At 45.7% G+C, this 25,318-nt stretch overlaps 1 protein-coding gene and 1 pseudogene across 6 annotated transcripts in view; one reads left to right on the forward strand and one right to left on the reverse strand.

Annotated features, from left to right (window-relative positions):
* Nucleotides 1-11,710, reverse strand: part of LOC106562854 (FH1/FH2 domain-containing protein 1) — a 174,174-nt gene extending 162,464 nt beyond the window's left edge. For 5 of the 6 annotated variants that reach the window (XM_045689773.1, XM_045689772.1, XM_045689771.1 and 2 more), the window contains exons 1-2: nucleotides 11,295-11,709; nucleotides 4,914-5,020 (exon numbers count right to left, since the gene is read on the reverse strand). In XM_045689773.1, the coding sequence (XP_045545729.1) occupies nucleotides 4,914-5,020; nucleotides 11,295-11,459 (272 nt within the window). In that variant the 5' untranslated portion in view covers nucleotides 11,460-11,709. Of the gene's footprint in view, nucleotides 1-4,913; nucleotides 5,021-11,294 lie in introns of all 6 variants that reach the window. The other variant, XM_045689769.1, reaches the window with a different exon arrangement.
* Nucleotides 11,711-15,599: 3,889 nt separating this feature from the next.
* Nucleotides 15,600-25,318, forward strand: part of LOC106562802 (ATP-binding cassette sub-family C member 12-like) — an 88,665-nt pseudogene continuing 78,946 nt past the window's right edge.

The following is a 25,318-nucleotide window of genomic DNA, read 5'->3' on the forward strand; positions in this document are numbered from 1 at the left end:
ATGCTGGTAAAAATTTGGTAAAAGTGAATTAAGTTAGCCTGCATTAAATTCCCCGGCCACTAGGAGCACCACTTCTGGATGAGCATTTTCTTGTTTTCTTATGGCCTTATAGAGTTGGTTGAGAGCGGTCTTAGTGCCAGCATCGGTCTGTGGTGGTAAATAGACGGCTATGAATAATACAGATGAGAACTCTCTTGGTAGATAGTGTTATCTACAGCTTATCATGAGGTACTCTACCTCAGGCGAGCAATACCTCGAGACTTTTTTAATATTAGACATTGCGAACCATCTGTTATTGACAAATACACACACCCCCACTCCTCGTCTTACCAGGTGTATCTTCTTCTCTGTTTTGAAGGTGAATGGAAAATCCTGCCAGCTCTATATTATCCGTGTCGTCATTCAGCCACGACTCGGTGAAACAGAAGATATTACCGTTTTTAAATGTCCCGATGGTAGGATAATCGTAAGTCATCAATTTTATTTTCCAATGATTGCACATTAGCCAGTAGAACGGACCGCAGTGGGAGTTTCCTCGCTCGCCTACGGATTCTCAGAAGGCAGCCTGGGAGTCATGTACCAACATCAGACCTGCTCCTAATGCAACGGCCCCAAAATCTAGTTCTACAAGGAGTCATGTACCAACATTAGACCTGCTCCTAATGCAACGGCCCTAAAATCTAGTTCTACAAGGAGTCATGTACCAACATCAAACCCGCTCCTAATGCAACGGCCCTAAAATCTAGTTCTACAAGGAGTCATGTACCAACATCAGACCTGCTCCTAATGCAACGGCCCCAAAATCTAGTTCTACAAGGGTCATGTACCAACATCAGACCTGCTCCTAATGCAACGGCCCCAAAATCTAGTTCTTACAAGGGTCATGTACCAACATCAGACCCGCTCCTAATGCAACGGCCCCAAAATCTAGTTTTACAAGGGTCATGTACCAACATCAGACCTGCTCCTAATGCAACCGCCCCCAAAATCTAGTTCTGCAAGGAGTCATGTATCAACATCAGACCTGTAACAAAGCATTATAAGGGAGATAATGCCTGGTCTACTGAAGAAGTCCTTAGGTTTATAGTATTTACTCCTCCAGACTGGTTCTGTGTAGTAATCACATCTTCCTGTGTTCCAGAAAAGGTCTTTACTCCTCCAGACTGGTTCTGTGTTGTAATCACATCTTCCTGTGTTCTAGAAAGGTATTTTTCACCCCCCCCCCCGACTCTATTTTCATCCTGTGAGTTTAAAGAGGACTAGGTTGTCATCAACAATACTGTTGTCTGTTGGAACTTCACACCTTTCCACTTTAGCAACTAGCTGGTGGAGAATGTGTGTGTGTGTGTGTTTGCACGTGGCCATACGTCTGTCTGCCCGCGTGTGTGTGTTTCTGCCTCTCGTTCTCCCTCTGTGTCTCCTCGAGCGGATTGAGATGTGGGAAGAGATTTAGAGGGCCACTTCACAGGGACATGATGACTGACACACCCGTCTGGACATGAGCAACAGAGAGAGAGACTGAAGCACAGAGCACCGTGTACCCAGCATCTCTCCTCACAGAGCACCGTATACCCAGCATCTCTCCTCACAGAGCACCGTGTACCCAGCATCTCTCCTCACAGCACCATGAGACACAGAGCACCGTGTACCTAGCATCTCTCCTCACAGCACCATGAGACACAGAGCACCGTGTACCCAGCATCTCTCCTCACAGCACCATGAGACACAGAGCACCGTGTACCCAGCATCTCTCCTCACATCACCATGAGACACAGATAACCGTGTACCCAGCATCTCTCCTCACAGCTCCATGCTCTTCACCGATGATTCCCAACTAGGGATACTAGGACCCCCGGGGGTACTTGGCCTATCTGCAGGGGGTACTTGAGAAGACTCATTAGACCATAGGCCTACTGGTAAAATACACGAGGGGTACTTCAGGGCAGAGCGAAACGCAGATGGTGGTACAGTAACCAAAAAAGGTTGGGAACCAATGCTCTACACTACTCTAGAATGCCCTACACTACTCTAGAATGCTCTACACTACTCTAGAATGCTCTAGAATTGTTTAATTGAACCTTTATTTAACCAAGAAGGTCTCATTGAGATTTAAAATCTCTTTTTCAAGAGCGTCCTGGCCAAGATAGGCAGCACCAAGTCATTACAAAAATGACAGACAAACAACATGAAAAACTACAAGTAATCTAGTAAAAACATAGAATTCACAAGAGTATAACAAAATCAAAAACAGAAAATTTCAAAACATTGACAGGTCAGGGAATCAGTCAAGATCCTTCATCACTGATTTAAAAATACCAATCGGGACAAGTTCTTCCAGTTTAAAAGTATTTTGTAAGGCGTTCCTAGCCAATGGCGCAGAGTACATAAAAGCCCTTTTATCAAATTCAGTTCGGACATTTGGAACAGTTAGCAGGATAAAGTCCAGCGAATGAAGAGAGTACCCACCACATTTCTGAACAGTAAAAATGCCAAAATAAAAAAAAGGTAGTAAACCCAAAATGGCTTTGTAAATAAAAGTATACCAGTGACTGAGCCTACGAGTGACTAGAGAAGGCCAGCCAACCCTGGTATACAAAGTGCAGTGGTGCATAAGGGTTTTGCAGTTTAAAATAAATCTCAAAGTGCCATGGTAAAGGGTGTCAATTGATCTCAAACACTGAGCGGAAGCATTCATATATAAAATATCCCCATAGTCTAGTAAAGGCATAAATGTAGCTGATACTAGCCTCCTTCTGGCTTCAAAACAAAAACAGGCCTTATTCCTAAAATAAAATCCAATTTCAGCTTCAATTTTTTTTATAAGTTGTTGAATATGCAATTTAAAAAAAGAGAGGGCGTCATCAATTAAAATTCCAAGATATTTATATGAGGTTACAGTCTCAATCTCATTGCCCTGACAGGTAGTAATAGGTGAAAGGTTCAAAGGTCTATTTCTTGCTTTAGAAAACACCATTAGTTTAGTTTAGTCAGTATTGAGGATAAGCTTCAATTGACACAAGGTATGTTGAACAGTATAAAAAGCAGTTTGCAAGTTCTGGAAAGCTTTTGTCAGAGACGTGTTCTACACTAGTCTAGAATGTTCTACACTAGTCTAGAATGTTCTACACTAGTCTAGAATGTTCTACATTCGTCTAGAATGTTCTACACTGAGAGAAGGAGACTGGTGGATAGAAAGCTGGATTACTACTGAAGCACAGTAGAAAGACAACTTCAATTGGAACTGGTCCTATCATTCTGCATTTCACACCTAAAACTAACACAAATTATTCATCAGTAAAAGTCCCTCTGTCTACCTAACTCCTACGTGGCATCGCTCCAGTCAGTGACATTTCATATCTCAGTAAAATGACTCACTTCATCCTGCAACATGGACAAATCCTGTTAAACTCAGCTGGAAACTCAGCTCGGACAGAAGATACTGTAGCATCAACGACTAGGAACCCTGACCCTATCATGTTGCTGTAGAACTCATGGTTCACCCTGAAACACCCTGACTGTGTCTTCATGTTGTGTTACTGTAGAACTCATGGTCCACCCTGACTGTGTCTTCATGTTGTGTTGCTGTAGAACTCATGGTTCACCCTGAAACACCCTGACTGTGTCTTCATGTTGTGTTGCTGTAGAACTCATGGTTCACCCTGAAACACCCTGACTGTGTCTTCATGTTGTGTTGCTGTAGAACTCATGGTCCACCCTGAAACACCCTGACTGTGTCTTCATGTTGTGTTACTGTAGAACTCATGGTTCACCCTGACTGTGTCTTCATGTTGTGTTACTGTAGAACTCATGGTTCACCCGGACTGTGTCTTCATGTTGTGTTACTGTAGAACTCATGGTTCACCCTGAAACGCCCTGACTGTGTCTTCATGTTGTGTTACTGTAGAACTCATGGTTCACCCTGACTGTGTCTTCATGTTGTGTTACTGTAGAACTCATGGTTCACCCTGACTGTGTCTTCATGTTGTGTTACTGTAGAACTCATGGTCCACCCTGACTGTGTCTTCATGTTGTGCTACTGTAGAACTCATGGTCCACTCTGACTGTGTCTTCATGTTGTGCTACTGTAGAACTCATGGTCCACTCTGACTGTGTCTTCATGTTGTGTTACTGTAGAACTCATGGTCCACCCTGACTGCGTCTTCATGTTGTGTTGCTGTAGAACTCATGGTTCACCCTGACTGTCTTCATGTCGTGTTGCTGTAGAACTCATGGTTCACCCTGAAACACCCTGACTGTGTCTTCATGTTGTGTTACTGTAGAACTCATGGTTCACCCTGAAACACCCTGACTGTGTCTTCATGTTGTGTTGCTGTAGAACTCATGGTTCACCCTGAAACACCCTGACTGTGTCTTCATGTTGTGTTGCTGTAGAACTCATGGTCCACCCTGACTGTGTCTTCATGTTGTGTTACTGTAGAACTCATGGTTCGCCCTGACTGTGTCTTCACGTTGTGTTACTGTAGAACTCATGGTTCACCCTGACTGTGTCTTCATGTTGTGTTACTGTAGAACTCATGGTTCACCCTGAATGAAAGAAGTGACACGGGTTTCCCGACATGATTGTCTGAGCTGAGCTGGCAGAACAGAAGTATGTGTTTATGTGTGTGTATGTACGAAAAGGACAGAAGGAGATCAGTGAAGGAAAGGCCAAACAGAGGAGAAGGAGAGGAGAGAAGGAGATCAGTGAAGGAAAGGTCAAACAGAGGAGAGAAGGAGGAAGGGAGAGAAGGAGAGGTCAAACAGAGGAGAGGAGTTCAGTGAAGGAAAGGTCAAACAGAGGAGAGAAGGAGAGGAGAGAAGGAAAGGTCAAACAGAGGAGAGAAGGAGTTCAGTGAAGGACAGGTCAAACAGAGGAGAGAAGGAGGAAGGGAGAGAAGGAGAGGTGTCCTTACGCCACGTCGTCATAGAGCTGTTCCACATCGTCTTTCTGTTCCCCCAGAGATAGGTCCAGGTCCAGGTAGTTCCCATTGGGGGCCATCTGCAGAGCACACTCCTCCAACTGGGACGGAACAAATACAGGGACAGCCATGTCAGGGGGGTGTAGTGAAATATTTACACAAACAGTCAACACATTAGTCAAGTCTAGGACCAAAAGGATCCTCAACAGCTTCTACCCCCAAGCCATTAGACTGATGAACAATTAATAAAAATCGCCACCGGACAATTTACATTGACCCCCCCCCCCCCTTCTTGTACACTGCTGCTACTCGCCGTTTGTTACTTACGCATAGTCACTACACCCCCACCTACATGTACAGATGTCCTCAACTAGCCTGTACCCTTTGCCCCCACCTACATGTACAGATGACCTCAACTAGTCTGTACCCTTTGCCCCCACCTACATGTACAGATTACCTCAACTAGCCTGTACCCCTGCACACTGACTCGGTACCGGTGCCCCCTGTATATAGCCTCGTTATTGTTATTATTATTGTGTTACTTTTAATTATTACTTTTTATTTTAGCCTACTTGGTAAATATTTTCTTCTTCATGAACTGCACTGTTGGTTAAGGGCTTGTAAGTAAGCATTTCACGGTAAGGTCTACACTTGTTGTATTCGGCGCATGCTGCAAATAAAGTTTGATTTGATTAAGACCGGTGGAAATCTGTCCTTTGGTCTGATGAGTCCAAATTTGAGATTTTTTTGGGGTTCCAACCGCCGTGTCTTTGTGAGACGCAGAGTAAGTGAACGGATGATCTCCGCATGTGCGGTTCCCACCGTGAAGCCTTGAATGAGCAGGTGTGTCTAACTTTTGACAGGTACTGTAGGTTACATACTTTCTACAGACATTATCACATTAAAGTATGCAGCCTAACAGCCTCAACAACCTTTAAATACCAACCATTCCAGATCGTATAGACAGAATGACAACAATGCCAACCAAGGGAGGGAGCAGAAGAAAAAAAAATAATCAAGCATACCACAAATAACCAGGTATCTAAACACTGCAGAAGGTATTAAGCTCCAGTGAGCACCACGTTATGAGGGAGGAAGCTAGCCTGGGTCTGTTTCTGCTCTCTTAACTTCTTCTGCAACTGTGACATCACAATGCCAGTAACGGAGTTCGCAAGAGTACTACCTGATCTGGGACCAGGCTAGAACTAGGAGGAAGCAGCATTCTATTACCTGATCTGGGACCAGGCTAGAACTAGGAGGAAGCAGCATTCTAATACCTGATCTGGGACCAGACTAGAACTAGGAGGAAGCAGCCTTCTATTACCTGATCTGGGACCAGGCTAGAACTAGGAGGAAGCAGCATTCTATTACCTGATCTGGGACCAGACTAGAACTAGGAGGAAGCAGCATTCTATTACCTGATCTGGGACCAGACTAGAACTAGGACGAAGCAGCATTCTATTACCTGATCTGGGACCAGACTAGAACTAGGAGGAAGCAGCATTCTAATACCTGATCTGGGACCAGGCTAGAACTAGGAGGAAGCAGCATTCTAATACCTGATCTGGGACCAGGCTAGAACTAGGAGGAAGCAGCATTCTAATACCTGATCTGGGACCAGGCTAGAACTAGGAGGAAGCAGCATTCTAATACCTGATCTGGGACCAGACTAGAACTAGGAGGAAGCAGCATTCTAATACCTGATCTGGGACCAGGCTAGAACTAGGAGGAAGCAGCATTCTAATACCTGATCTTGGACCAGGCTAGAACTAGGAGGAAGCAGCATTCTAATACCTGATCTGGGACCAGACTAGAACTAGGAGGAAGCAGCATTCTAATACCTCATCTCACCAGAATATGACACTATTATAATACCATCCACACTATTCCAGTAGTGCCTTTGGCTTCCCATGCCTTCGTGTGCCCCAAATATCAACCTACTCCCTATATAGTGCAATACTTCCCTGTGAGCCCTGGTCAAAAGCAGTGCACTACAGTGCACTCAGAAAGTATTCAGACCCCTTCACTTTTTCCACATTGTTACTTTACAGCCTTATTCTAAAATTGATTAAATTGTTTTTTTCCCCCCTGATCTACTCACAATAATGACATCACAATACCCCATAATGACATCACAATACCCCATAATGACGTTACAATACCCCATAATGAAAGTTTGAGTTTATTTTATTTTTACAGGGACAGTGCACATTAATCAACGTTTCAGTAAAAGTGCCGGTTTTAGCCAGCCGGCTAATTTTCAACCGCAGTCCCTGGGCAGGTTATTAAAAACAATTACAATATAGACAATCATTGAACAGTGAGCACACGCAGAGTAACATAGGACAAGCAAGACATAGCATACAGACAGAGCAACATAGGACAAGCAAGATGTAGCATACAGACAGAGCAACATAGAACAAAAAGCAACAAGACAAAATCCATAAAAACAACAGTGTTTCCACACCTCACAAGCTACAGACAACAGACAACATGGAAAGCGGCAATACACAGCTAGGGATTATGTTCACAAGTCTGATTGACCTTTAGCCATGTCTTCATGCATTTTGTGAAAGTGTGATAGGTGGTGCAGTTATGTGTGTCTGATGGCAGTGTATTCCAGACATGGGAAGCTCTCACAGAGAAAGCAGATTTACTAAAGGTGCTTTTCCTTAAGGGAACTATACAGTCACCTCTCATGGCAGACCTTGTGGATCTGCTGCCATATGTTTGGGTTTTCTGTTTTACAAAAATACTGAGTGGAGGGGGAGCTAGGCCATTTAGGATCTTGAATACAAGATGGCCAAAATACGTTGAGAAAGTTTTGCTAATTTACTAAAAATAACAAAACTTCACATTTTAGTATTCAGACCCTTAACTCAGTACTTCGTTGAAGCACCTTTGACAGCGATTACAGCCTCGAGTCTTCTTGGGTGTGACGCTACAAGCTTGGCACACCTGCGTTTGGGGAGTTTCTCCCATTCTTCTCAACAGATCTTCTCAAGCTCTGTCAGGTTGGATGGGGAGCATCGCTGCACAGCTATTTTCAGGTCTCTCCAGAGATGTTCGATCGGGTTGAAGTATTATTATTATACCTGTATTTCAACAAGGAACACAGACGGAGACCAAGGTCTCTTTTACAGCTGGGCCCTGCATACACATGTTTACACATACAGTTTAGGTACAATGAGTCCGGGCTCTGGATGGGCCACTCAAGCACATTCAGAGATTTGTCCCAAAGCCACTCCTGCGTTGTCTTGGCTTTGCGCTTAGGGTCGTTGTCCTGTTGGAAGGTGAACCTTTGACCCCGTCTGAGGGCCTGAACGTTCTGGAGCAGGTTTTCATCAAGGATCTCTGTAATTTGCTCCGTTCATCTTTCCCTCGATCCTGACTAGTCTCCCAGTTCTTGCCGCTGAAAAACACCACAGCATGATGCTGCCACCACCATGCTTCACCGTAGGGATGGTGCCAGGTTTCCTCCAGACATGACACTTGGCATTCAGGCCAAAGAGTTCAATCTTGGTTTCATCAGACCAGAGAATCTTGTTCCTCATGGTCAGAGTCCTTTAGGTGATTTTTGGCAAACTCCAAGTGGGCTGTCATGTGCCTTTTACTGAGGAGTGGCTTCCGTCTGGCCACTCTACCATAAAGGCCTGATTGGTGGAGTGCTGCAGAGATGGTTGCCCTTCTGGAAGGTTCTCCTATCTCCACAGAGGAATTCTGGAGCTCTGTCAAAGTGACCATGAGGTTCTTTGTCACCTCCCTGACCAAGGCCCTTCTCCCCCGATTGCTCAGTTTGCCTGGGCAGCCAGCTCTAGGAAGAGTCTTAGTGGTTCCCAACTTCTTCAATTTTTGAATGATGGAGGCCACTGTTCTTGGGGACCTTCAATGCTGCAGAAATGTTTTGGTACCCTTCTCCAGATCTGTGCCTCGACACAATGCTGTCTCGGAGCTCTACGGACAATTCCTTCGACCTCATGGCTTGATTTTTGCTCTGACATGCACTGTCAACTGTGGGACCTTATATAAACAGGTGTGTGCCTTTCCAAATCATGTCCAATCAATTGAATTTAGCACAGGTGGACACCAATCAAGTTGAAGAAACATCTCAAGGATGATCAATGGAACAGGATGCACCTGAGCTCAATTTCGAGTCTCATAACAAAAGGTTCTGAATACTTATGTAAATAAGGAATCTGTTTTTTTTTTTTTTTTTATACATTTGCAAAAATGTATACAAACCTTTTTTGCTTTGTCATTATGGGGTATTGTGATGTCATTATGGGGTATTGTGATGTCATAATGGTGTATTGTGATGTCATAATGGTGTATTGTGTGTAGATTGATGACAAAAATGTGTATTTAATCCATGTTAGAATAAGGCTGTAATGTAACAAAATGTGGAAAAAGGGAAGGAATCTGAATACTTTCCAAATGCACTGTATATTAGGTAACAATGTGCCATGTTGGAGGTAATCCCTGTGTATCAGACTGGTGCATATAGGGCCGCTACCAGACCGGGGCGTTACAGGGCCGCTACCAGGCCGGGGCGTTACAGGGCCGCTACCAGGCCGGGGCGTTACAGGGCTGCTACCAGGCCGGGGCGTTACAGGGCCGCTACCAGGCCGGGGCGTTACAGGGCCGCTACCAGACTGGGGCGTTACAGGGCCGCTACCAGACCGGTGCATTACAGGGCTGGTATCTGCAGCGTATCTTATGTTTACAGATCCCACCCTTTCCTTGGGTATTAACTACACTTAGACTAAACTGACATCCAGGGAGGAAGAGAGAGAGGATGGGGGGGGAGGGTCAGAGGTTATCATAACACCTACTGTAACAGAAAACACTGTCCTATAATAAACTAACAAACTAAAACGAAGAACAGAGAAAAAAAACAAAAAAACTTTCAAGTTATTATGTTGAAATAATAAAAAACTATTCCCACAAAAACTATAAGGAACAGAGCAAAAAACATTGTTGTTAGTCCTACAACGTTGAAATAACTCTTAGACTCATTTATCTGATACGAGATGAGTTTTGACATTTCCATGCTATCTCTCTAACAGCCCGGGAACTATCTGTTTACATCCCAAATGGCACCCTATTCCCTACATAGTGCACTACTGTTGACCAGAGCCCTTAGAGTAGAGCACTATAAAGGGAATAGGGTGCCATTTGGGATGCACAGGCTCTCACCCCGGGGCAAGGGAGTGATTAGGTTAATTTGTAAAGGAATGTTTTCAAAAGGAGACAAGTAGTCTCTAGTTTTAATCATACACGGAGGAGAAATACAGGGTTGTGAGTGGTTGGAAGGGGTTAGCCCCTGCGTTAACCCTCCCACCCCTCTGCGTTACCCTCCTCCTCCTCCTCCTCCCGCCCCTCTGCGTTAACCTCCTCCTCCTCCTCCTCCCGCCCCTCTGCGTTAACCTCCTCCTCCCCCCCTCTGCGTTAACCTCCTCCTCCCGCCCCTCTGCGTTAACCTCCTCCTCCCGCCCCTCTGCGTTAACCTCCTCCTCCCGCCCCTCTGCGTTAACCTCCTCCTCCCGCCCCTCTGCGTTAACCTCATCCTCCCGCCCCTCTGCGTTAACCTCCTCCTCCCGCCCCTCTGCGTTAACCTCCTCCTCCCGCCCCTCTGCGTTAACCTCCTCCTCCCGCCCCTCTGCGTTAACCTCCTCCTCCCGCCCCTCTGCGTTAACCTCCTCCTCCCGCCCCTCTGCGTTAACCTCCTCCTCCCGCCCCTCTGCGTTAACCTCCTCCTCCCGCCCCTCTGCGTTAACCTCCTCCTCCCGCCCCTCTGCGTTAACCTCCTCCTCCCGCCCCTCTGCGTTAACCTCCTCCTCCCACCCCTCTGCGTTAACCTCCTCCTCCCACCCCTCTGCGTTAACCTCCTCCTCCCACCCCTCTGCGTTAACCTCCTCCTCCTCCTCCCACCCCTCTGTGTTAACCTCCTCCTCCAACCCCTCTGTGTTAACCCTAAATCAACATTTGCATTTTAGCCAAATACGTTTTTAATAATGTTTAAAATCAACAACCTTCAGCAAACTAGAGGGTGAAACTGTCCTTGATCAACTACCTATAAATCATTCACCTGCATGTTCTAGTTTAGATAACTTTCCCCAGGGTAAATTATTCATTTATATTCATTTATCAAGGCTATCTTCTTTTTGAAATATGCAATAACTGGACTGTTAATAAAGTACTGGTGGGCTCGTTTTGACAAGAACACCCCGTGTTGTGGACGACATGACCATGGACGTCAGCCAGTCAATCACCATGGGGGGATCACACCTGTGTAGGTAGACAGCATATTGTCCTGAACGCACCAAGTTATTTTAGAAAGAGGATGAGGCTGTCCAATTTAAATAAAAAACTGACCTTCAGCGGTGCCTCCAGGAGTTTGTGAACCCCGGCTATCTGTTCGATCAAGGCGATGTTTTCATCCAGATCATAGGGCGGCGGTCTCCGTGGCTCCGGGAAGTTGGTACACACGAAAGGGTCCGAGTCCTCCAAATACTGCACTCGGCAGGTTATAATAGCCATGGCTGTTTCTCCTCAGCCGGGCGGGATAACTGTTTCTCTACGGTCAGTCGCGGTGTAGAGTTGTGACCAAGCGGATATAATTCCCCCCCCCCCTTTTTTTGTCCTAAACTTCCATTTAAAATAAAGAAAAGAAAGGAAAAAGCTTGTTGTTCACAGTTGACGCGCTCTGTCCGTGTTAAAGGGAAGCTGTTTGCTGTAGAGCGCACCACAGCGGACAACCCCTAGCGGACCGTGTGACTGCGGCTACCAGGAAGCGCTGTGTGACGGGGTGGAAACGCTGCTGGAAGTTTAAAATGAGTGACTCATGCTGATGGAAATAGACAGAGCTACAGATGGCACAGCGGTTAAACTGACACGATTCAAACTCCTAGTTCGGCGGAAAACATTAACTTACTAAACACTTGGGAGAATAAAAAAAATAAAAAATGGTGGTGGGCGAAGCCTAATATTAACTGAGGAATCGATTATTGATAGTCTAATTAGGTATGCTAAAGTTTTTGCTCATTTGTTAATTGACACCCGTCAATTAAGACTACTGACGTCAGATCCATTCCCAAGTAATTAGGATTAACAATGATGATGATAGAGCGCTCTCTGCTGGATTGACTGTGAAGTGTACATTTAATCTGCCCTGTCGGCCTTTAGATTTTATTATGAAAACAACAAATACAAAAAACTGAAATATACAAACAACAGTATATAAACCTAACAGACAGGGGTATTACAGAATCCAGATACATTTTCAATTTGTCAAGAAGTTTTATGGTGTGTATTGTTTTTACGTTTACTGATAGATTTCTAAATAATATTTAAATTTTATCTTAAATAATGTGAAGAGGGGTTTGTTCTCTGCCCACTTCATTTTATGGATAAAGAATCTTCCATGAAAGATAAATCAGGGTCCATATCATTTGGATCACTATAAAACATCATATCAGAGTCTCTCGGATTAACATTAATAGTAGTTTCTTTTAAAATAAATTCTTCTAACTCACTCCAACATCTTCTAACTCACCCCAACATCCCCTAACTCACTCCAACATCCTCTGACTCACTCCAATATCTTCTGACTAACTCCAATATCCCCTAACTCACTCCAACATCCCCTGACTCACTCCAATATCTTCTAACTCACTCCAACATCCCCTGACTCACTCCAATATCTTCTAACTCACTCCAACATCTTCTAACTCACCCCAACATCCCCTAACTCACTCCAACATCCTCTGACTCACTCCAATATCTTCTGACTAACTCCAATATCCCCTAACTCACTTCAACATCCCCTGACTCACTCCAATATCTTCTAACTCACTCCAACATCCCCTGACTCACTCCAATATCTTCTAACTCACTCCAACATATTCTGACTCACTCCAACATCTTCTGACTCACTCCAACATCCTCTAACTCACTCCAACATCTTCTAACTCACTCCAACATCTTCTGAATCACTCCAACATCTTCTAACTCAATACAACATCTTCTAACTCACTCCAACATCCTCTAACTCACTCCAACATCTTCTGAATCACTCCAACATCTTCTGACTCACTCCAACATCTTCTAACTCACTCCAACATCTTCTGACTCATTCCATCATCTTCTGACTCACTCCAACATCTTCTCACTCACTCCAACATCTTCTGAATCACTCCAACATCTTCTGACTCACTCCAACATCTTCTAACTCACTCCAACATCTTCTGACTCACTCCAACATCTTCTGACTTAATCCAACATCCTCTAACTCACTCCAACATCTTCTGACTCACTCCAACATCTTCTGACTCACTCCAACATCTTCAGACTCATTCCATCATCTTCTGACTCATTCCATCATCTTCTGACTCACTCCAACATCTTCTGACTCACTCCAACATCCTCTAACTCACTCCAACATCTTCTAACTCACTCCTACATTTTCTGAATCACTCCAACATCCTCTGACTCACTCCTACATCTTCTGACTCACTCCAACATCTTCTAACTCACTCCAACATCCTCTGACTCACTCCAACATCCTCTAACTCACTCCAACATCTTCTAACTCACTCCAACATCTTCTAACTCACTCCAACATCTTCTAACTCACGCCAACATCCTCTAACTCACTCCAACATCTTCTAACTCACTCCTACATCTTCTGAATCACTCAAACATCTTCTGACTCACTCCAACATCCTCGGACTCACTCCAACATCATCTGACTCACTCCATCTTCTGACTCACTCCAACATCTTCTGATATACAGTGAGGGAAAAAGTATTTGATCCCCTGCTGATTTTGTACGTTTGCCCACTGACAAAAAAATGATCAGTCTATAATTTTAATAGTAGGTTTATTTGAACAGTTAGAGACAGAATAACAACAAAAACATCCAGAAAAACGCATGCCAAAAATGTTATAAATTGATTTGCATTTTAATGAGGGAAATAAGTATTTGACCCCCTCTCAATCAAAGATTTCTGGCTCCCAGGTGTCTTTTATACAGGTAACGAGCTGAGATTAGGAGCACACTCTTGGGAGTGGTCCTAATCTCAGTTTGTTACCTGTATAAAAGACTCCTGTCCACAGAAGCAATCAATCAATCAGATTCCAAACTCTCCACCATGGCCAAGACCAAAGAGCTCTCCAAGGATGTCAGGGACAAGATTGTAGACCTACACAAGGCTGGAATGGGCTACAAGACCATCGCCAAGGAGCTTGGTGAGAAGGTGACAACAGTTGGTACGATTATTCGCAAATGGAAAAAACACAAAAGAACTGTCAATCTCCCTCGGCCTGGGGCTCCATGTAAGATCTCACCTCGTGGAGTTGCAATGATCATGAGAAAGGTGAGGAATCAGCCCAGAACTATACGGGAGGATCTTGTCAATGATCTCAAGGCAGCTGGGACTATAGTCACCAAGAAAACAATTGGTAACACACTACGCCGTGAAGGACTGAAATCCTGCAGCGCCCGCAAGGTCCCCCTGCTCAAGAAAGCACATATACATGCCCGTCTGAAGTTTGCCAATGAACATCTGAATGACTCAGAGGACAACTGGGTGAAAGTGTTGTGGTCAGATGAGACCAAAATGGAGCTCTTTGGCATCAACTCAACTCGCCGTATTTGGAGGAGGAGGAATTCTGCCTATGACCCCAAGAACACCATCTCCACCGCCAAACATGGAGGTGGAAACATTATGCTTTGGGGGTGTTTTTCTGCTAAGGGGACAGGACAACTTCACCGCATCAAAGGGACGATGGACAGGGCCATGTACCGTCAAATCTTGGGTGAGAACCTCCTTCCCTCAGCCAGGGCATTGAAAATGGGTCGTGGATGGGTATTCCAGCATGACAATGACCCAAAACACATGGCCAAGGCAACAAAGGAGTAGCTCAAGAAGAAGCACATTAAGGTCCTGGAGTGGCCTAGCCAGTCTCCAGACCTTAATCACATAGAAAATCTGTGGAGGGAGCTAAAGGTTCCAGTTGCCAAACGTCAGCCTCGAAACCTTAATGACTTGGAGAAGATCTGCAAAGAGGAGTGGGATAAAATCCCTCCTGAGATGTGTGCAAACCTGGTTGCCAACTACAACAAACGTCTGACCTCTGTGATTGCCAATAAGGGTTTTGCCACCAAGTACTAAGTCATGTTTTGCAGAGGGGTCAAATACTTATTTCCCTCATTAAAATGCAAATCATTTTATAACATTTTTTACATGCGTTTTTCTGGATTTTTTTGTTGTTATTCTGTCTCTCACGGTTCATATAAACCTACTATTAAAATTATAGACTGATCATTTGTTTGTCAGTGGGCAAACGTACAAAATCAGCAGGGGATCAAATACTTTTTTCCCCCACTGTAGACAGTGTTGAGGGGAAAGGGGATACCTAGTCAGTGTTGAGGAGAGGGGAAAGGGGATACCTAGTCAGTGTTGAGGGGAGGGGAAAGGGGATACCTAGTCAGTGTTGAGGAGAGGGGAAAGGGGATACCTAGTCAGTGTTGAGGAGAGGGGAAAGGGGATACCTAGTCAGTGTTGAGGGGAGGGGAAAGGGGATACCTAGTCAGTGTTGAGGAGAGGGAAAGGGGATACCTAGTCAGTGTTGAGGAGAGGGTGGGCCCCCAAACAAATCTTGCTCAGTGCCCCCAAAATGCTACAGGTGAAAAATGAAGTGGAAGTTGTAGAAATTATACAAATAAACTACAGATTGTTGTATATACTACAGATTCTTGTATATAAACTACAGATTCTTGTAAATAAACTACAGATTGTTGTAAATAAACTACAGATTGTTGTATATACTACAGATTATTGTATATAAACTACAGATTATTTTATATAAACTACAGATTCTTGTAAATAAACTACAGATTCTTGTAAATAAACTACAGATTGTTGTAAATAAACTACAGATTGTTGTATATACCACAGATTGTTGTATATAAACTACATATTGTTGTATATAAACTATAGATTGTTGTTTAAACTACAGATTGTTGTATATAAACTACAGATTGTTGTATAAACTACAGATTGTTGTATATAAACTACAGATTGTTGTATATAAACTACAGATTGTTGTATACACTACAGACTGCTGTATATAAACTACAGATTGCTGTTTAAACTACAGATTGTTGTATTAACTACAGATTGTTGTATAAACTACAGATTGTTGTATATAAACTACAGATTGTTGTATATAAACTACAGATTGTTGTATATACTACAGATTGTTGTATATACTACAGATTGTTGTATATACTACAGATTGTTGTATACACTACAGATTGTTGTATATAAACTACAGATTGTTGTATAAACTACAGATTGTTGTATAAACTACAGATTGTTGTATATAAACTACAGATTGTTGTATAAACTACAGATTGTTGTATATAAACTACAGATTGTTGTATATAAACTACAGATTGTTTTATAAACTACAGATTGTTGTATATAAACTACAGGTTGTTGTATAAACTACAGATTGTTGTATATAAACCACAGATTGTTGTATAAACTACAGATTGTTGTATATACTACAGATTGTTGTATATAAACTACAGATTGTTGTATATACTACAGATTGTTGTATATACTATACGCCAGGTGTGTAAAAACGTCTAGCTGGAGCTGGTCTGAGCTGCTGTCCTTGGATGCCCCCCCCTCCCCCACCACTATGAACTTCATGCTGATTGCTGAGGTTCTGACTCAGCAGTACAGATGCTTCTCAGTCTAGGACTTTTACTATCTTCATCACCACATAGTATTAACACACACACGTACTGTTTTGGTCCAATAGGAAGGAACTGTATGTTTCTAAAGGAAGGAAACAGAGAGTCAGGTCTGTAATGATGCCACGTCCTGACCATAGTGAGTGGTTATTTTCTATGGTAGAGTAGGTTAGGGCGTGACTGGGGGTGTTGATCTGTTTTTGTATGTCTATGTTCAGTTTCTAGTTTTGCATTTCTATGTTGGTGTTGTTTGGCATGACCTCCAATTAGAGGCAGCAGGTTGTCGTTGTCTCTAACTGGAGGTCCTATTTAAAGTTGATGTTTGTCCCACATGTGTGTCACGTCCTGACCAGCAGAGGGAGGCATTGTATTAGTTTTGGTCAGGACGTGGCAGGTTTCGTGTGTGTGAATGGTTGTGTTGGTGATTGGGACTCCCAATTGAAGGCAGGTGTGTTGAGTTGCCTTTGATTGGGAGTCCTATATAGGAGTGTGTGTTTTTCTTTGGGGTTGTGGGTAGTTGTTCTTGCATTGCGTTTTGTGTGCCTGTAAGACTGTTCCTGTCGTCGTGAGTATTGTTTATTGTTTTTGCCTGTGGATGCTTTACTTAAGTTTATTAAAAAACTATGAGTATCCACATTCCCGCTGCGCCTTGGTCCATTTCTGAAGACAGATGTTACAGAATTACCCACCAAACCAGGACCAAGTGGCGGAGGAGGAAGGAGCAGCAGGAGTACAGCGTGATGGACCAATGGACTTGGGAACAAATCCTGGATGGAGAGGGACCATGGACTCAGGCTGGGGATTATCGCCTCCCGCAGTGGGAGATTGAAGCGGCGAGAGCGGAGAGGCACTATTACGAGGAGAGAGAGCGCAACGAGCGCGAGAGGCAGCCCCAATAAAAAAAATTGGAGGGGGCACACGGGACAGTCGGTGGAGCGGAGGTCGGAACCAGAGCCAGTCGGGATGACATTGGAGGTGAGCGAGGGCTACGAGGCAGAGACTGTGACAGAGTTAATGGGTCAATTAAAGGAGAGAGAGATGAGAGAGCTGCTAGTGTGGTGCATAAAGTATGGCATTCGCCCTAATGAGCGTGTCGTGGGAATGATGTCACCTGAGGCAGCTCTCCATACTCGTCCTGAGGTGCTTGCTGGTTGTCTGGTAAAGACTGTGCCTGCGCCCAGAAACAGGCCTCCTGCATGTCTTCCCAGCCCTGCACGTCCTGTGCCTACGCCCAGAACCAGGCCTCCTGCATGTCTTCCCATCCTGGTCAAACCCGTGCCTTCTCCACGGACCAGTCCTCCAGTGGGTCTCCCTATCCTGGTCAAGCCCGTGCCTCCTCCATGGACCAGTTCTCCAGTGGGTCTCTCCACCCTGGTCTCTCCTGTGCCACCTCCTCAAACCAGGCCTCCAGCGGGTCTTCCCAGACTGGTGAGTCCAGGGCCTGCGCCCAGAGCCAGGCCTCCTTTATGTCTCCCCAGCCTGGTGAATCCTGAGCCGGATCTGCCAGAGTGGCCCGCCGTGCCGGATCTGCCAGAGTGGCCCGCCGTGCCGGATCTGCCAGAGTGGCCTGCCGTGCCAGATCTGCCAGAGTGGCCCGCCTGTCCTCCGGCCCAGCCCGAGTGGCCCGCCTGTCCTCCGGCCCAGCCCGAGTGGCCCGCCTGTCTTCCGGCCCAGCCAGAGTGGTCCGTCTGCCAGGGTCAGCCTGAGTGGCACGTCTGCCCGGCGCAGCTATCGGCGCCACCGAAGTGGGCGACGCCGAAGGTGGAGCGAGGTCCACGTCCTGCACCTGAGCCACCTCCAGGATAGGTGGGTTGGGGAGGGAGGGTGTAGCACAGTGCCGTCGGTGACGGCAGCCACCCTCCCTTCCCTCCCTTATTGTTTAGGGGGATATTTTTTGTTGTTTGGGGGTTTGTTTTTTCTTTTAGGTGCATTCCAGGGTCTGCACCTTGGGGGTGGGGGGGGGGGGTACTGTCACGTCCTGACCAGCAGAGGGAGGCATTGTATTAGTTTTGGTCAGGACGTGGCAGGTTTCGTGTGTGTGAATGGTTGTGTTGGTGATTGGGACTCCCAATTGAAGGCAGGTGTGTTGAGTTGCCTTTGATTGGGAGTCCTATATAGGAGTGTGTGTTTTTCTTTGGGGTTGTGGGTAGTTGTTCTTGCATTGCGTTTTGTGTGCCTGTAAGACTGTTCCTGTCGTCGTGAGTATTGTTTATTGTTTTTGCCTGTGGATGCTTTACTTAAGTTTATTAAAAAACTATGAGTATCCACATTCCCGCTGCGCCTTGGTCCATTTCTGAAGACAGATGTTACAGAATTACCCACCAAACCAGGACCAAGTGGCGGAGGAGGAAGGAGCAGCAGGAGTACAGCGTGATGGACCAATGGACTTGGGAACAAATCCTGGATGGAGAGGGACCATGGACTCAGGCTGGGGATTATCGCCTCCCGCAGTGGGAGATTGAAGCGGCGAGAGCGGAGAGGCACTATTACGAGGAGAGAGAGCGCAACGAGCGCGAGAGGCAGCCCCAATAAAAAAAAATTGGAGGGGGCACACGGGACAGTCGGTGGAGCGGAGGTCGGAACCAGAGCCAGTCGGGATGACATTGGAGGTGAGCGAGGGCTACGAGGCAGAGACTGTGACAGAGTTAATGGGTCAATTAAAGGAGAGAGAGATGAGAGAGCTGCTAGTGTGGTGCATAAAGTATGGCATTCGCCCTAATGAGCGTGTCGTGGGAATGATGTCACCTGAGGCAGCTCTCCATACTCGTCCTGAGGTGCTTGCTGGTTGTCTGGTAAAGACTGTGCCTGCGCCCAGAAACAGGCCTCCTGCATGTCTTCCCAGCCCTGCACGTCCTGTGCCTACGCCCAGAACCAGGCCTCCTGCATGTCTTCCCATCCTGGTCAAACCCGTGCCTTCTCCACGGACCAGTCCTCCAGTGGGTCTCCCTATCCTGGTCAAGCCCGTGCCTCCTCCATGGACCAGTTCTCCAGTGGGTCTCTCCACCCTGGTCTCTCCTGTGCCACCTCCTCAAACCAGGCCTCCAGCGGGTCTTCCCAGACTGGTGAGTCCAGGGCCTGCGCCCAGAGCCAGGCCTCCTTTATGTCTCCCCAGCCTGGTGAATCCTGAGCCGGATCTGCCAGAGTGGCCCGCCGTGCCGGATCTGCCAGAGTGGCCCGCCGTGCCGGATCTGCCAGAGTGGCCTGCCGTGCCAGATCTGCCAGAGTGGCCCGCCTGTCCTCCGGCCCAGCCCGAGTGGCCCGCCTGTCCTCCGGCCCAGCCCGAGTGGCCCGCCTGTCTTCCGGCCCAGCCAGAGTGGTCCGTCTGCCAGGGTCAGCCTGAGTGGCACGTCTGCCCGGGCGCAGCTATCGGGCGCCACCGAAGTGGGCGACGCCGAAGGTGGAGCGAGGTCCACGTCCTGCACCTGAGCCACCTCCAGGATAGGTGGGTTGGGGAGGGAGGGTGTAGCACAGTGCCGTCGGTGACGGCAGCCACCCTCCCTTCCCTCCCTTATTGTTTAGGGGGATATTTTTTGTTGTTTGGGGGTTTGTTTTTTCTTTTAGGTGCATTCCAGGGTCTGCACCTTGGGGGTGGGGGGGGTACTGTCACGTCCTGACCAGCAGAGGGAGGCATTGTATTAGTTTTGGTCAGGACGTGGCAGGTTTCGTGTGTGTGAATGGTTGTGTTGGTGATTGGGACTCCCAATTGAAGGCAGGTGTGTTGAGTTGCCTTTGATTGGGAGTCCTATATAGGAGTGTGTGTTTTTCTTTGGGGTTGTGGGTAGTTGTTCTTGCATTGCGTTTTGTGTGCCTGTAAGACTGTTCCTGTCGTCGTGAGTATTGTTTATTGTTTTTGCCTGTGGATGCTTTACTTAAGTTTATTAAAAAACTATGAGTATCCACATTCCCGCTGCGCCTTGGTCCATTTCTGAAGACAGATGTTACAGAATTACCCACCAAACCAGGACCAAGTGGCGGAGGAGGAAGGAGCAGCAGGAGTACAGCGTGATGGACCAATGGACTTGGGAACAAATCCTGGATGGAGAGGGACCATGGACTCAGGCTGGGGATTATCGCCTCCCGCAGTGGGAGATTGAAGCGGCGAGAGCGGAGAGGCACTATTACGAGGAGAGAGAGCGCAACGAGCGCGAGAGGCAGCCCCAATAAAAAAAAATTGGAGGGGGCACACGGGACAGTCGGTGGAGCGGAGGTCGGAACCAGAGCCAGTCGGGATGACATTGGAGGTGAGCGAGGGCTACGAGGCAGAGACTGTGACAGAGTTAATGGGTCAATTAAAGGAGAGAGAGATGAGAGAGCTGCTAGTGTGGTGCATAAAGTATGGCATTCGCCCTAATGAGCGTGTCGTGGGAATGATGTCACCTGAGGCAGCTCTCCATACTCGTCCTGAGGTGCTTGCTGGTTGTCTGGTAAAGACTGTGCCTGCGCCCAGAAACAGGCCTCCTGCATGTCTTCCCAGCCCTGCACGTCCTGTGCCTACGCCCAGAACCAGGCCTCCTGCATGTCTTCCCATCCTGGTCAAACCCGTGCCTTCTCCACGGACCAGTCCTCCAGTGGGTCTCCCTATCCTGGTCAAGCCCGTGCCTCCTCCATGGACCAGTTCTCCAGTGGGTCTCTCCACCCTGGTCTCTCCTGTGCCACCTCCTCAAACCAGGCCTCCAGCGGGTCTTCCCAGACTGGTGAGTCCAGGGCCTGCGCCCAGAGCCAGGCCTCCTTTATGTCTCCCCAGCCTGGTGAATCCTGAGCCGGATCTGCCAGAGTGGCCCGCCGTGCCGGATCTGCCAGAGTGGCCCGCCGTGCCGGATCTGCCAGAGTGGCCTGCCGTGCCAGATCTGCCAGAGTGGCCCGCCTGTCCTCCGGCCCAGCCCGAGTGGCCCGCCTGTCCTCCGGCCCAGCCCGAGTGGCCCGCCTGTCTTCCGGCCCAGCCAGAGTGGTCCGTCTGCCAGGGTCAGCCTGAGTGGCACGTCTGCCCGGCGCAGCTATCGGCGCCACCGAAGTGGGCGACGCCGAAGGTGGAGCGAGGTCCACGTCCTGTACCTGAGCCACCTCCAGGATAGGTGGGTTGGGGAGGGAGGGTGTAGCACAGTGCCGTCGGTGACGGCAGCCACCCTCCCTTCCCTCCCTTATTGTTTAGGGGGATATTTTTTGTTGTTTGGGGGTTTGTTTTTTCTTTTAGGTGCATTCCAGGGTCTGCACCTTGGGGGGGGGGGGGGTACTGTCACGTCCTGACCAGCAGAGGGAGGCATTGTATTAGTTTTGGTCAGGACGTGGCAGGTTTCGTGTGTGTGAATGGTTGTGTTGGTGATTGGGACTCCCAATTGAAGGCAGGTGTGTTGAGTTGCCTTTGATTGGGAGTCCTATATAGGAATGTGTGTTTTTCTTTGGGGTTGTGGGTAGTTGTTGCATTGCGTTTTGTGTGCCTGTAAGACTGTTCCTGTCGTCGTGACTATTGTTTATTGTTTTTGCCTGTGGATGCTTTACTTAAGTTTATTAAAAAACTATGAGTATCCACATTCCCGCTGCGCCTTGGTCCATTTCTGAAGACAGATGTTACAATGTGTTTGTGGGTGATTATTCGTTGTGAGTGTATTTGATCCTCCTGCGTCACGGTTTGTTGTTTTGTGTATATTTTTTGGAATTGTTTAATTGTTGCATTCGGTTTCACTGGTTAAATAAATATGTGGAACTACGAAAACGCTGCATTTTGGTATGCTCCTTCTAACAGCCGTGACAAATGATTGACATCCTTTCATAAAGATGAGCATAAAAAATACTGTTTTAAAGAAATAATACAAATACCCAGCTATATTGTACGGCAAAAAAAGAAAAGAAAAAAGTGGGGACAATTTTGTTTTAACAAGTAATAAAATACACTTATAAAAAAGATAGGTGTTAAAAATGATTGGCACCCTTGTTTTCAGAACTTTGTGTACCTTCCTCTTGCGAGGATAACAACACAGCCCTTTTTTCTGGAATATTTACTGAGATTGGAGATCACATTGGGAGGGATGTTAGACACGTTCGTTCATACAGAATCTTTCCAAATCTTTGATATCCTTCGGTCTGGGCTTACAGACTGCCCTCTTCAATTCAAACCATAGGTTTATATAGTGAGTAGGGCTCTGGTCTGAAGTAGTGTACTGTATAGGGAATAGGGCTCTGGTCTATAGTAGTACCACTATATAGGGAATAGGGCTCTGGTCTATAGTAGTGCCACTATATAGGGAATAGGACTCTGGTCTATAGTAGTACCACTATATAGGGCTCTGGTCTATAGTAGTGCACTATGTAGGGAATAGGGTGCCATTTGAGTCACACATAAGACAGGAAGTTGACCTTGGTGAGGGTAGTCCAGAGTGTCTCTGTTTTCCCTCTATAATCAGCACCACAGAGATATTTTATTACAGAAGGAAGTGTCCTGCTACTGGATAGAGATTTACTCTGATATTGTTCTGTGTTTTAAAAAACTAAAACCATCCCCGAAAGTAGCAGGAACATATGAGTGGAGCTGAGAGAGAGAGAGAGAGAGAGAGAGAGAGAGAGAGAGAGAGAGAGAGAGAGAGAGAGAGAGAGACAGAGAGAGACAGTGAGAGACAGAGAGAGACAGAGAGAGAGAACAACTCTTCAGAGGGATCAATCGGATTGTACGGAGCTCAAACTGCTTCAAAAAAAGGGTTGTTTCTACACGGACACTTTTGGGGTAATGTCTTAAATTTCCTTCCTGTATTTACATGTTGATAATTTGCATATGTATAGCGGGTAAATGTTTTTGTTTAGTGTTTTAGGACGTACTACTATCTATACAGACAGTAGACAGAACATCTCCACCTTCCCAGAGACTTTTTCCTTCATTTTTCTAATAATATATTTTTTTGCAGCCTTATATTGTATGTGTAATAACGCTAATGTGATGGTCCTTTTGTCAGTGCTTAAACAACTTGAATAACTGTCTGTAGAGTATTTTTTTAAATATTTTTCTAACAGTAGTTTACTTGTGATGAGAAATAGATTGATACCTCAGGCTCTGGTTTCCTCTAGTCACATGATTCCCATTCAGCTGCTTTGTTTGTGTTACACTCTGTTCTCGTCTGTAGATTATACGACCGTTTAATTTGGTCCTTTTGTGCTCATTTTGTGTGTCTTTTTAAAAAAATCAGCAAGAATGATTGCATGTTATAATTGTGTCTGCATGAACAAAATACAGACAAGAGAAGAAGAGGTGTCTTTGTTTCTCTGAGTGGCGGGTTCAAAATCAAGTTGAGATCTGGCGGTTTCAATGCGTTTCAGCAGGAAATTGTAAGAACATTCTATGAACATGAAGCAGGGAAATATGGATACATGGTGATTAAATACATTACAAAATAAGTTATGGAAGGACCAAACACTAAAAGTGAAAGATAGCGCAGAACTAAACAGGAAAATGAGGTCAATGAAGCTGTACAGCTCAGTACCATTATATGCTTTTATACGCTAATAAACACTGCCCCCAGGTGGACAAAGGTGGTTATAGCTAAAAAAAACATTTATTGCAGTAACTACTGTACAGCAAAGTGAACGTACCACAGCTGCATGTCATAAGATGACTTGCTTGTTGATTTAATCAATAAAACTAATATTTGTTACATTTACACTTCCTCTTAGCCTACAATTCCTTCCCCACTGGGCAAAAACAGGTTGAATCAACGTTTTTTTCCCACGTAATTTCAACCAAAACAATCTATGTGATGAAGTTGAATCAACGTGGAAAACTGATTGGATTTGGAAGAAAGTAACCGATTTCGTATCTCCCCCCCACCACCTAACGTTTAACCTAAATCCAACGACAACTCAACCAAATGTAAATCAAAACTAGACGTTGAACTGAAGTCTGTGCCAAGTGGGTGGTTATTTTGCATGGAAATAAAAAAATATTTTGATATATTTTTTTATAGAAAGGCAGAAAAAAACGATTTATGACTAAAAATGAATGACAGACTGACTTTTTGTTGTAATATCTATGAGGGGAAACTTGCGTTACATGATCTTACCCAAACCAGACATGGTATGGTTTTATCAATACCATCATCAATACTGTATCTCATCATCAATACTGTATCTCATCATCAATACTGTATCTCATCATCAATACTGTATCTCATCATCAATACTGTATCTCATAGTCCCGTGTGGCTCGCTTGGTAGAGCATGGCACTTGCAATGCCAGGGTTGTGGGTTCGATTCCCATGGGGGACCAGTATGAAATGTATGCATTCACTACTGTAAGTCGCTCTGGATAGGAGTGTCTGCTAAATAGACTAAAATGTAAACTGGCATAATCAATGGCCGTGACAGTGGATGATGGACGATGCCCACGATTCAGCACAGTTCAGATTGCTAGCCTTAATGTACAGTGAAAACGGGTGAATCAGGTAACTTAACTGTATTGGAGAGGTTAAAACGTGTGAAATAGATATATATGAACTGATATTGTATAGCTAATACTTTCCAAAGAGACCGCTAGTTTTTCGTAGATTCCTTGGCTAACAACGTTTGTCTAACTACAGTTGTTGGTTTGGGGCTGGTTTTAACCACCATCTGGGATGTTCTAGCAAATTACATAGACAAATATTCAATATTT

The sequence above is a fragment of the Salmo salar genome, chromosome ssa11, assembly GCF_905237065.1.
Source record: "Salmo salar chromosome ssa11, Ssal_v3.1, whole genome shotgun sequence".
Lineage (NCBI taxonomy): Eukaryota > Metazoa > Chordata > Actinopteri > Salmoniformes > Salmonidae > Salmo > Salmo salar.